General features: G+C 45.8%; 1 protein-coding gene across 1 annotated transcript in view; it reads right to left on the bottom strand.

Moving 5' to 3' along the window:
- Window positions 1-12,644, bottom strand: part of LOC119393862 (protein quiver) — a 33,051-nt gene extending 20,407 nt beyond the window's left edge. The window contains exon 1 of the mRNA XM_037661044.2: window positions 12,338-12,644. Within this exon, the coding sequence (XP_037516972.1) occupies window positions 12,338-12,392 (55 nt within the window). The 5' untranslated portion in view covers window positions 12,393-12,644. The remainder of the gene's footprint in view (window positions 1-12,337) is intronic.
- Between the last annotated feature and the right edge of the window lie 653 nt (window positions 12,645-13,297).

Raw genomic sequence — 13,297 nt, forward strand, 5'->3', positions numbered from 1 at the left:
TATAACTACTCTTGCCGGGAGAAGACGCTCGGTAAGCGAGAAAAAGCGCAAAAAAAGATAATGCAGGTAGCGACGCCACTTAGAAATTCTCGCACTAATCACCGCGATGTCATAGATTTTGACGGCGTCTGCAATGACCCACGTAGTTCCTAGTTGGTAAAAATGAAGTACATTTCCCTCTGAGGGGGCCAGAGACTTAAGGTTTCAGAAAACGTCAATCAGCGAATGCCGCCAAAATACGAAAAATACATGTTGAAATCCGTGACGCGAAATGTAAACATGAAACTTTGACCTCGGTTTCCTCCTCAATTAATAAACCTATGACGGTGGAATTAACGTCATTGGAGTTTTAAAAGTACAACTTATCAATATAAACCGGTGTATTGTCTCACTTTAGTGTCCCTTTGAGGCACGATGACCCAATACGATTACAGTTAAAGCTATATGCTGTAAAGTTGGGTTCAACCAAGGCAGAAGTTGAAGGAAAAATACACTCTAAGAAGGGGAGTATCGAGGTAGCTCCTTCAGAGGAGTAACTGATCTACCGCTCTCCTTTGTGAGTGGTAGCGCTGTTACCCCCCTCCCCTCTCTCGCGTGGTTACTCCTCATGGGAGCAGCAGTTTCTCCTTCGCGATGCTCCTCAAGGAAGCAACGGCTGCTTTCAGTCTCCCCTGTCCTGTTTCCACGTGTAGGGTGGCGAACCGGTTGTCCTAAACTGGTTAACCTCCCTGCCTTTCCTTCTCTACTATTTCTTCCCTCTTCGCGTAACAAGTTTTCAGTTCGTGATTGACTTAGTCAGGATTTGGAGGTTTATACGCGTATGTGATTACATGTACAATTGATACACAGACACCACATTCAGAAATAAGTTTCAGAAAATTCACTACTGACACACAGGATTCAAACTAGCGACCATTGGTTCAACATGCGCGTACTCTAAGTGATGAAAAGTCTTCGAACAATTCGAATACCTTAGGAGCCCCCTTTCGACACGAGGAGTACATCCCTTCGTCAAGACGACGACAACTCCATCTAGTCAAAACTTTGGCTCCGGCGACTAAGTGCAGCTGCAGTTACAGGCATACGTTATTGAATAGATGTGTCAAGCAGGAACTTCATAAAAATATGGAGGCTTGAAGTGATGAAAAGTTGTTCAATAAAGAATGTCGCTGGAGCGAACTTTTTGACATGGGCAGTTGTCTTCGTCCTGATGAAGGCCTTTGTCGAAGCATTGGCTCCGGTGGCATTCCTTCACGTTTAAAGCAAAAGCTTTTTTAAGCGCACCAAAAACGAGGACAGAAGAGCTAAGAATTTAATAGGGCAGCGCTTAACTCACAACTGAATTTTTAATGAACAGATTAACGTCGAAAAGCACTACAGAACCAATTGCACATGCGTAATCGAACAAGTTCAACTTAAATTGAGGACGACGCAGCGAGCGATGGAAAGGAAAATGATAGGTGTAACCTTAAGAGACAGCAAGAGAGCAGAGTGGGTCAGGGAACAAACGAGGGTTAAGGACATCATAGTTGAAATCAAGAAGAAGAAATGGATATGGGCTGGGCACGTCACACGTCGGCAGGATAACCGGTGGTCATTAAGGGTAACTGACTGGATTCCAAGAGATGGCAAACGCGTGAGGGGTAGACAGAAAATTAGGTGGGTAGATGAAATCAAGAAGTTTGTAGGTATAACGTGGCAGCAGAAAGCACAGGACTGGGTTGATTGGCGGAACATGGGAGAGGCCTTTGACCTGCAGTGGGCGTAGACAGGCTGATGATGATGAATCGAACAAGAGGTCTACCTGCCTTCAGAACCAGGACAAAGATAACAGCGTAGTGAAACTAACAATCTTCACTTATCAAGAAAGTCATACTCCTTATCGTGTAACGCGATGGATGGTTGACTAACGCAGTTACGGCCCCTTTTTCTAATGTGAAACGCCTCCACTATTGCACGTGTTGACTGATCTTTATGCTTAAGCAATATCTCTGTTTCACGCAACATGGGATAACAACCGCATGTATGACAATCCATTGCGAGACGCGAATGGGCTGAAGCTCTTGAATTCCTTGCGCGCCAATTTCATTCATTCATTCAATGTTCGTTCATTTGTATCGTTTCAGGGAGTCGATAAGTTCCACAGGTTTGATTAGTAATAGAAGTCCCGTGCTAACTTTTAGTAAACGATTCAAGTTGTTGATGACATTTCCCTGCGTTATCATTGACATAATACACGGTGATCTTTACTACGCCAAGATTTCTTCTCACTCACTTCGCCTTGCACAAACTTTTACTGTTCTTTCATTTATTTCGATTTGATAGAATCGAGCAGGTACTAAATATATGCGTTTTGGACGTCGTTATATAAAATTTTGCTTATTCACTCGCGAACTAAATCACATGTCAGAAGCAACTTCGACACGTGCAACTCCTGCAGTGCTGCTTAAAAGGCTTTGTACGTGGTTATGTAAGTTTTCGTTAATTAGCTTGAGACCGCTGCTGACGGACACTTCAATCAGCATTACGTCACGAAGCCCTGCTCGAGGGCTGATTTTATAACATTGCTTTCATTTTTCCCTTTTTGTGTGTGTTTGTGTGTCCATTTAACATTGGCTCGCACGCCGTAATGCCAGTGTTATCACAGAGATTAACAGCCATTATAGGAGCGGCGGAAGATAAGATAGCGACGTCCAAGTGTGGAATCTGTACAAAATGCGGCCCGTGGGTGAGTGACTCATTTAGATGCAAATGAAAAAAAAATTGCGGGCAGTTTACACTAAGTCGCGCTAACCTTGGCACAGCGAATCACGGAACCGTCGCCATCCACACTCCCCATCGACTGACACTTCTAGCTTCGAGATGCGCGGCTTCCTCCGAAGGAGTACGCAGCCAGGCTATGCACTTTAGAGCAGAGGTTGCGCGCGGTCTTCGTCGGTGGGAGTGGCCTAGCTACTGCGCATGCGCGGCTTGGCCAGGTGGTGCGGTACCTGGTCCCTAGACGACTAGACGACACGATGCTTGCTTCCTCTTTTTTTTCTCTATCTACTTCTTTCTCTTTCTTTCGTTGATGCTCTCTATGTCTCTCTCTTTTTTTTTCTGCGTTTCTTTCTCTCTATTTCACTCTTTCTATGCTACGCTTTCACTCTCTCCCCTCGTCCTTTCCCTCCTCCTCATCATCAGAGCTCTCTTTCTCACGCTCACTTCCCTTTCCCACCCCCTCGCTACACTATACTGTACAAGGCTATGCTATGCTCTGCTAGCGTGCCTGGATGGCCGAGTGGTTAGGACGCTCGCATTCCAATCGAAGGTACGCGGATTCGAATCCCGCCTCGTGAAGAATATTTTTTCGAGAAGAATCTTTCTCTTTCTTTCTTTCTGCACGCGTTCTCAAGTAGCCGCACAGTGGCACATACCCGTTAAAATGATAGTATTCGGCGATCGACTCACAAGGAACGATTTGCTGAACAGCTTCGCTTTTAAAAGTTTGCTAATATTTGTGCTGGCCTACTAAGCCAATGTGCGAGGCAGATTTTGCGCCCCCCTCCCCTCTTAGGTGACTATAGGGGGGTCAATGTATGGGACAGATTTTGCGGCCCCCCTCTTAGATAACTATGGGGGCCGCCTCCCCCCCGGTGCTCACGCCTATGCTTTAAGCGCACTCTTTCCGTCACGATTCGCTTAGAGTTTCGCCTCTCTTGAAACATTCATTTCTATTCGTTACTTTCGCCGTAAAATACGAGCGGCGACTCAAAGGCTACTAGGTGGCACTGATTTATTTATTGGATTTCTTTAAAGGGACGAACAATTTACGAAAATACCATCTTTAAACAAGTTTTATTATCTCTTAACCGCACTTGCACCCAAACAGGAGATAAAAAGTACATATTTATTTAAAGCAAACAACATTTCTTATCTGCTATTGGATTATTTATGCTGAATAAAAGGGCCTTCGCCCCCCCCCCCCTTTTCTTCTTTGTCTTTTTTTTCTTTCTTTTTTTTTCAGGAAGCTACTCGATCGTTTTTTGGTCCGAATTCCCGTCGCTGCACAGACATTTCATAACGTTTGCACAACGTCGTTTGCCCACACTCTTCGTGCATTTGCGCAACGGGTATGCGCGCTTCTTGCTTCTGTGTCGGCAGCGCATCACGCAAGGTTAGGACAAACTATTCCAAGTGTGCACCCCGCCGAACAATGGTTTAAATTCAGAAAAAAAGATGTGTAGTTTCCGCTCATACTCCGCGCAGAGTTATTACTCCTACTCACAAAGTACGGGACACGAGAAATACTGCCACTCTTCCGAAGCTGCAGAACGTTTGTGATTATATTCGTTCTATGTAGTTAAAAACGAAAACGTTTTAAGTTGTTGGATAGAAGTTTTAGGCTTGCAGTATGAACAGAGTTGAATTAGGTAAGCGACAAGTAGCTAAAAGTTGCGTTATATACAATAAGTCTAAGTCGTAATTTTGCGGTTTAACTGTTATGTAGCAAAAAAAAGAATAAAAAAAGTCCAAAATTGTACAAAGTGCAAAACTATAAAGCGATCAAAACTGCCGCAGCAAACTTCACTAACAGAACTGTTACACCTGTTATGTTTGAGTTTGTATACGAAGCACTGGGAAGGTTAAGTTCGTCGTCGTCGACGCAACTTTCAAATGCAGTTCTATAGCAAAGCTAACAGACGTCCAACGTTGTGGTTCAAATTTTTGAAGTATTGCAACATCCCACTGTCTTGCCTATCTTTCATTTTTTTTTATGAAAAGAAATTACGAGCGCTTTTCTGCTGTCACCATAGAGCAAATGTAGTTTCTCTCTCTCTCTCTCTCTCTATATATATATATATATATATATATATATATATATATATATATATATATATATATATATATATATATATATATATAATATATATATATATATATATATATATATAGTTCAAAAAAAATCAAGCACATAGGAAAAATTGTTCAGTAAAGGACTGACGGTTCGGCCGCGGGACCGGCCTTCGTCACTGCGACGAAGGCCGGTCCCGCGGCCGAAACGTCAGTCTTTTACTGAACAATTTTTCCTACGTGCTTGATTTTTTGAACTTTTACTTCCGGGTCCTTTGTTAGCACTTTATTGTTTTCATATATATATATATATGCTAAGCCACTCCGAATTCAAAGAGGAGAGAGCGGTTTCTCTCTCTCTCCTTCACTACCTTGACTACAGGCGCTATCTCCTCCTCGTCACTTAGTTCTTCATAAAACACGTGGGCAATGCCAGCACTAAGCGTCAGGATTTCGCGTTTTTCGACTACACGCTGTAACGAGTATCTCCGCTTGCGCAGTAGAAAACGTCACCTGAACAGACTGATGACTTCACAAATTGCGCCAAAAGGACGACAAACGCCGGGATAGAATAACGCCCTCGTACTTTGTATTTTCAGAGGTTGTTTAGGGGCCCCTTAAGATCACCAGACTTTGCCCCGAACGGTACAGCGCAGTTGTTTAGCGCAAGGTTCCTGACGTAGTTGACGCAGTTGACAAGTTCCTGACGTAGTTGACGAAGCAAAGAAAGTTATATCGTACGCTGATAAGGGCAAGAATATTGGCAATGCATTTCGCATAATAATAGTATCCGGGATTTTACGCCCCAAAACCACGGTATGATAGCGGAGCGCGCGGGCATCAAGGCACCCTACGGTATACGAGAGGCGCCACAGTGGAGGGCTCCGGAAATTTGAACGTGCACTGACATAGCACAGTACACGGGCCTCTGGGATTTAGCCTCCGTCGAAATACGACCGCAGCGGCCGGGATCGAACTCGTGACCTTCGCGGTCAGCAGCCAAGCACCGTAACCATTTTACCACCGAGGCGAATAATTCACTTCGAAGTTTGTTATTCGGAACACTCATACACGTACGAATACCACAAGTACTTCGTTATTAGTAAGATCTGAAACCGGGAGTGTTGGTTTTCCATCTTCTAAGACAATGGGCACGTAGAGAACAGAGCGTACAAAGGAGATACATACACGATGATGTATACGCGCATTTAAGATGTCTTTTGTGTGTGTATCTCCTAGGTGTGTGGTGATCTACGCGCCTATCACGTCAGAAGAATCAGGGCTATACATTTTCAAGTTGAGCCTCACTCCGACTTCACTGCGCGTGAAAACACACGTGAAACACAATAAATCGTCCTGCTGGCGACCGGCGGAAAACACGAAGAGCTGACTGCATTTAAAATGAATAAAGAAACAGAACGAAATGGGGTGAAATAGAGAGATGGAGCGGTTTTTCTTTTCTGGAACATTCTTCAACCGTGAATCCAAACAAAAACTAACATAAACTTAACAAAACTTAAACTAACATAAAATTAAGTAGCGATACGCTGAGTACAAATTTTACTTGATTGAAATTTAGTGAAAACTCGAAACACTGCTGCTCCTCTTGCTAATGGAGTATTCATCAGCAGCTCGTTAGGGACAGTGCCTTCTGGGTACACCCACGTCTTCGCGACGCGATGGAGAGCGGGAGCCGGCAGCAAAGCGAAAAAAAAAAGAAAAAGGCGACCGTTTCTTTGACTTAAGCTTCGACCACTTCAGCCATCCCCTAAGGAAGGGGCCGAATCAGTTCTGAAATGTCCGGACTATCCTAAACTTCCAGTCCCAAAAACCTTCTGCACAGACAGACAGATTATGTCGACGTTCACATATATACGCTTAACATTGTGTAGAGTAATAAATCCCGGACGAGCGTTTGGGATGCAGTTTTCGCTGTGCCAACTTAGTTAAAAACGAAAAACATGCAATCGACGCGCCGGTGAGTATAAGCGGAACCGGTAGTGGGCAACGTGATGCCAAAAGCGCATGCATGGTAGAAAAAAAAAATGAGATCATAGCGCCACTGGTATTTCATGTTCGTAAAAGACCGGTCTGTTATAAGAACCAAATTGAAAAAAAAAAGCCATTATATTTTTTTTTATATTTCATAGGTATAAGAGCGCAAACACGTAACAACTTCTCAGTTTTCTCGTTACGTGTTTGTGCTGATATACATGCGAACTATGCATCGTCAACTGCCAGGAAACGTTACTGAATTTCATATCATAATTTTGAGCTGTCTTGTGTTCGCATTGCTCCTCCTTAACTGTGTCCGTGTTTGTGCGCCTACCTCGTCATAAGCAACACGAAAAGAAGCCCCGCCACGGTGGTCTAGTGGTTATGGCGCTGGACTGCTGACCCGCAGGTCGCGGGATCGAATCCCGGCCGCGGCGGCTGCATTTTCGATGGAGGCGAAAATGTTTGAGGCCCGTGGACTTAGATTTAGGTGCACGTTAAAGATCCCCAGGTGGTCGAAATTTCCGGAGCCCTCCACTACGGCGTCTCTCATAATCATATCCTGGTTTTGGGACGTTAAACCCCAGATATTATTATTATTTAACACGAAAAGAAGAAACTGTTATGTTTCTCTGGAAACAAAGCGACAGTGACGTAATACCAAAACGTCAGAGATTTCTGACCGTCATTCTAAAGTCTCGTCATACTTACGTCACCCACGAAGACCGTTTGTGAGTAGAAGAGGTCGCTGCGCTAAATTCGACGGGGTCTGTTGAAATTTAAAATAAAAATTTATTTTAAAAAAATCTAAGGACTTTGAGAAGTGGACTTTCTGTTTAAGGCGTGCGCCATAACTTTTATTTAAAGATGCGGAAATGATCGCATAATTAAACAATCGAAAGTATGAAGTTTGCAACCTCGGAAACGACAAACGATTTCACAGCTACGTAAAATGCGCCTACTGACACACATAAAGCGGACAAAATCGATGTGTTACGCACTAACGTGAAGTATGCCTCTAATTTGTGGGTAACACTTTTGCAGAAAGAATGCCGCGTGAGCTGTAGGCAGCTATACCCGTTTTGTCCGTTTTAGACGTCCCAACAGATGTACTTCACAAAAAGAGATGTGTTTATGATGCAAATTTAGTTAGAAATTTTATTTTTTACTCGCTCATTACCAAAACTTCTTGTGCGAAAAATCCCACACGAAAAATAAATATTCTGCTTCCTAATGTCACCAGAATTTACCTCTTTCGGTCAAAAGCAATAAACAAACTTCACTCAAGTCGGCCAAGTGGTTGCCTTCTAAAAGTATTTATGCATTTTATACATATTTAAACGTGTAGCATCAGAGTAGGAGCCCGAGCTTAAGTAGCATTGGCTAGAGGCAACCAAAATTGATGACGTCAAGGGAAGCTGGTAGCGGGTCTGGATGTTAGTAATCAAACAGCCGTGTAAAACAGTAAAAGATGGCTGGAATATTCATACCGCAAAGCAAGTGTTAGTGTGCAGTCAAACAAAATCTTTATAGAAAAACCATGAGGTCTATAGTCGATAATGTGGTTTAGAGTGTAAATGTATGATTGCATCAAGCAGAATGTTTTGGAGAGCGATCTTGGTTACATGTCCTTTCTAGGGAGATCGATGCTTAACTCACCACCACAACAATAATAACGATCATCATCATCGCCTACACCACTACCAAAGCCACTACGGTTTTTTTCTGCTGCTGCTGCGCATTATGACATGCCAAACCTCCTTTCCACTGCATAGGGCAGGCTGACGTACTTGAAATGTTAGTATTATTATCAGCCAAACCCGCCAAGGCGGTCTAGTGGTTATGGTGCTCGACTGATGAATTTTGATGCAGGCGAAATGCTGCATGGAGGCCCGAGTGCTTAGATTTAGGTGCACGTTATTTCCAGAGCCCTCCACTGCGGTGTCTCTCATAATCATATCGCGGTTTTGGGACGTAAAATCCCAGTAATTACTGTTGTTCTTATTGTTATCAGCCAATGTATGTCAGGCACTGTCAGAAGTGTTGCAAATGTAAGATCAAAAGCGTGTCGGCTGTGCTCACACACACACAAAAAGATAATAAGCATTCAGTGTTCGCACGCGAATTATACCTGGCTTCGATATTTAGGCGTCCGCTAACCTATTTCCGATCTATTTATAGAATTCTCTAGCGATCCCTCCCCCCCCCCCCCCCCCCCACACACACACACAAGCGAATGAGAGAGATAATGGGACTGGGATCCGCCACACGCTACAACTCGCCTGAGAACCATCGTGCGCACCTCTCCAGAGGAGAGGCGCCGCGCGAGGCCGCTAAATGAGAAAGTGGACTCGGAAAGCGGGCACTGTTTTAATGGAGGCGATAAGCCGGCACGGCTCTGATCGCTTCCGCTCGTTCGCTAATTGTAATCGAGCTGCACTGTTGAGTTGTTCCGTGACCATTTAGACGGGGAAAAGGAAAAGAAGAAAGAGGGAGGGGTTAGCGGCAAACTGATTGAGGACTTCGTAAAGGACACTCCTACCTATTGTGTCGTTCAGTCTACCTCATCATCTAGTCTTTCCTAGCTCTCTAATACTTTTATTTTTTGTCTACAATCTTTAGCAATGCCCTGCATCAAAGCCGCGTTACTGTTTAGCCCCGCAAAGTTTCAAAGCAAGAAGAACGGTCGATTCCGCACAGCCAGTTTGCGCCATAGCATCCCCTCCTGTCTGCACTGATCGGTGTGCATTCTTATTAAATTAACGATCTTGTCAATGTGATGGTATAACTACGACGACGACGTTCGTGATTAGTCACTATGTCAATGTCATGTTTTCCGTTGTCGCCGTCAGTGCTGTTGTTGGTTTTGGAGAAGAACGATATATATATATACATATATATATATATATATATATATATATATATATATATATATATATATATATATATATATATATATATATATATATATATATATATATATATATATATATATATATACATAGGGGTGCGGGTTTCGTGATTGCGACAGTAGCCACAAGAGTTCTACCCCAGGAGACTTCCGCACACTTCGTTTATCATTCTCTAACACCGAAGCGGAAACCGTGTTTTTAAGTTTAGCTTAGAAGAATACTTATTTGAAATATTTATCGAAACACGGGGAGAAAAGTGTTGAAAGTCTGCGGGCTACTCGCCAAGGCTTTCCTTCCCCTCCAATGCTAGTATGCTACGTCGGTGGACAAATCCGGTAGCAATCCAGAGCACGTGTTTGTAAACACTGAAATCGTCGGTGAATGGCGTCGGTGCGTAGGCTGAGGAGTGTGCATTTGCTTGTCATCGTTTACACGTGTGTGTGGATGCGTACACTGCTCTTCTTATATGAGCATTGCGTATATGACTCAGCGACAAAAGCACATTGAATCAGCAAAAATGTATTCGACAACGTTTGCTACTTTCTGTACGAAATTGTACCTGCTCCTTCCAACACGGTTCTTTCTGTGCAGACAAATGATATCGCGCGGTGCTGGCAGAATATAAGGTTTTCTGAACACAAAGCAACCACGTTGCAATACTATATACCGTAACCTATGACGAATTAGAAGATTTTACGCATCTTGGGACAAGGTGATTTAGAGGGTCGTTTTGTGCACAGGCTTCATCTTTCCATGTCTCAAGCGAGTGTGACACGTTGAGACCGAAAAAATACCGAGGCTAACAAACGCAGGTGAGTGTCCCTCGGTCACGAAGAGTTATGTCACTTACGGCGTTGTCCTGTTATTTCGAGGATATCTCGCGGCACCATGACATATAACTAAGCGCCGATTCAAGTCATGTTGATAAATTTTACATTAATTTCGTTCTTCGAGTGGTATAAAAAAAGCTATGCTCTGCGAGCCGTTCCATCCTTGCTTGTACAGCTTCATAAAGAGCCCAGAAAGAAACTTCGAAGTAACGCACCTCTCGAGCGAAAAATGCAAATTCCGACGCTGCCTGAGTGCAGAGCGAGCGACGGCACGAGATTAATAGAGAAACGAAAGGCGCGAACGCCCCCGCCGTAAAGGAAGAAGCCTCTCAAATCTAGAGCCATGCCGCAGCAGCGAGCGTGCCCGGCACTCAGTCACACCGCGCGAACTGAAAGGCAACGGAGACACGTTTTGTCGAAACAATCAAAAGCATTCGACTAGAGCTACGAATGCATTCGTACCGACGCCTGTCTTTACCGAAACGCTTATAGGACCAGTTGCGGATGAAAGAAGGAAAAGGGCTAGCTCCCTTCTTAGAGCTGCGCGTCCTCAAAGAAACACCACACCGCCGACGCGCTTAACAACCAAGCTGTCTTTCGGTAATGCCCAAACACGCCGTTGTATAGATCAAACTGCGATGGCCGGCAAAGACCCGTTAGAGAAGCGGTGGCAAAACAAAGTTAACCGAGTGACCTTGTTTCGCGATTGCGGCAAGCTTGACCGCGCGAACCTGTCCGTGACGAATAGCTGCGTCGGCCTCTTGGCGCCGCACCTTCCGCTGAAGGAGGTTAAACGAACGTACGTGTAGCGAGTCGACCGGAGGCTCGTTCGACCTTGCTTGGGTGCCTTGCCCGGAAGGTCACCACTGCTGAAGACAACATCAGCTAATGTAAAGAGAAGCGAGCTTCTGGTTGATCCGCCACATCCCCGAACTGAGCACGCCGCGGCTACTGGTCCGGTAAAGTGAAAGCAACGTTGTTCTATGTGTAGGGGGGCTTAATTACAGCGCTTTTACACCGCAACGTTTCAGGTGCGCGCGGTAATAAGCGGATAACAATCACTCGATGCCGATCTCCTCGATACCACTCATCTTTATCGCAAAAACTGAGGGGTAGAACGAATATCCCGAGATAAAAACAAAAAGAAAGCGAAAGCAGTTCCGTGCTGCTGCAGAGCCCTCGAGCCGGAGAGGCGAGCGCCGCAGGAAAAAATCACGGCTACGAGACGCGAGCTCCAAACTAAGGGAGTGCTTACATCGATAGCCGCGCGCGCTATTCTGACCCGCTTCGAATTGCATTTTCCGTATCGTGAGAAAGAGGGGGGCGAGCAGAAAGGAAGAACAGAATCAAGGGCGACAACGAGCAAAGGAAAAATAATACGCCGGTGTCAAGGTGAACGCGGCGTTACGCTCGTGCTGCATTTCGGTGCCTGCACTTTTTGGCGCGCGCCTTCGCTCGAAACACTCCTACCGCGCGGCCTGCGGAAGCCCCACGCAGTACACACTAAACTTCCCGCGAATGTTTCGATTTAGTCTTCGCGCGGACGACTATACAAAGGCCTCATAGGCGAAAGCAATGCGGAGCCTTTCATTCGAGATGGCTCGATCGCGCGGCTAGCAGTTCTCTACTACGGTGGCGCGCGAGCGCACCGCACCGCGCCACTGTCTTGGCGGGGCTGGCTACGAACACAGCCCGGACTAGGAGGTCACCGCAGCCACTTGGGTAGGGGGTCAAAAACGCGTGCAAGACGCAGAGTGTGTTGCTGACCTGCAGCCCAGGTAATCCATGCGGGTGACGCGATGCGCCTGGGGCGCGCTGCCATCCGCCGCCGTTTTGCAGCTGGGCCGGGGGGCTCGTGCCCTGGGCTCGCCGGAAGGGCTGCCTCGGGATCGGGCTGCCGCCGGCCTTGGCGCTGCCTGCTGCCTTGTTCGCTCGCTTGCTGCTGCTGCTACATCCCCCCTTCCCTGACTGCGCCGCCTCGGAGAGCGGTGGAGTACAGTCACGTGACCCGCCACTTCGCCATCGCGACCGGAGCGACGCCCAACGCCGACCCCGGCCGCAGAGAACCCGTGTGCCGGTGCCCGACGGGGAAGCGGCAAAGCGGTGGAGACGGCGATAATGCGCCAGCTCATGCGGCGCCGGAGGGAGATGAAAAAGTTGACGCTATCCTGCTCGGCATGGCGGTCCACGATCGAGAATCTGCTCCCTCCTCGTCAAGTGATCTCGTTTTCTGGAAAACTTGCGTGAAAGTTTGTAAAATGCGCATGAAATATGCTGTGCGTGTTGTTATTGTATACTTTCTTTCGAAATGGGACAGAAAAACGTGGCAGAAAGAGAGAGAGAGAAATAGATACAAATGATATGACGAAGAGTAGCAGTTTGGGCAAGTTGGTATCCCACGACGTTCTGAGTGTTTAGCGCAACTCAAAGAGAGTAAAACGAAACACAGGTAGGGGTAGAAGGGGGGAAAAGACGGTAGAGCTCACGCTGTCGTCTTGTCATCCCTTCTACCCCTACCTATGTTTCCTTTTACTCCTTTTGAGTTGCGTTAAACACTCAAAACGATATGACAAAGACTGGAGGATTAACCGGAACACAAATACCCAGTTCGCTAACCGGCACAATGGAACGGGTAACGGTAGACATAAAGGTAACAAAAACGAAAAGAGCAAGGGGAGAGATGGGCCACGGGGGGAGGGTTAAAACACACAAGAAACGCAGGAATGT

Source organism: Rhipicephalus sanguineus, chromosome 5 (genome assembly GCF_013339695.2).
Source record: "Rhipicephalus sanguineus isolate Rsan-2018 chromosome 5, BIME_Rsan_1.4, whole genome shotgun sequence".
NCBI classification, from domain to species: Eukaryota; Metazoa; Arthropoda; class Arachnida; order Ixodida; family Ixodidae; genus Rhipicephalus; species Rhipicephalus sanguineus.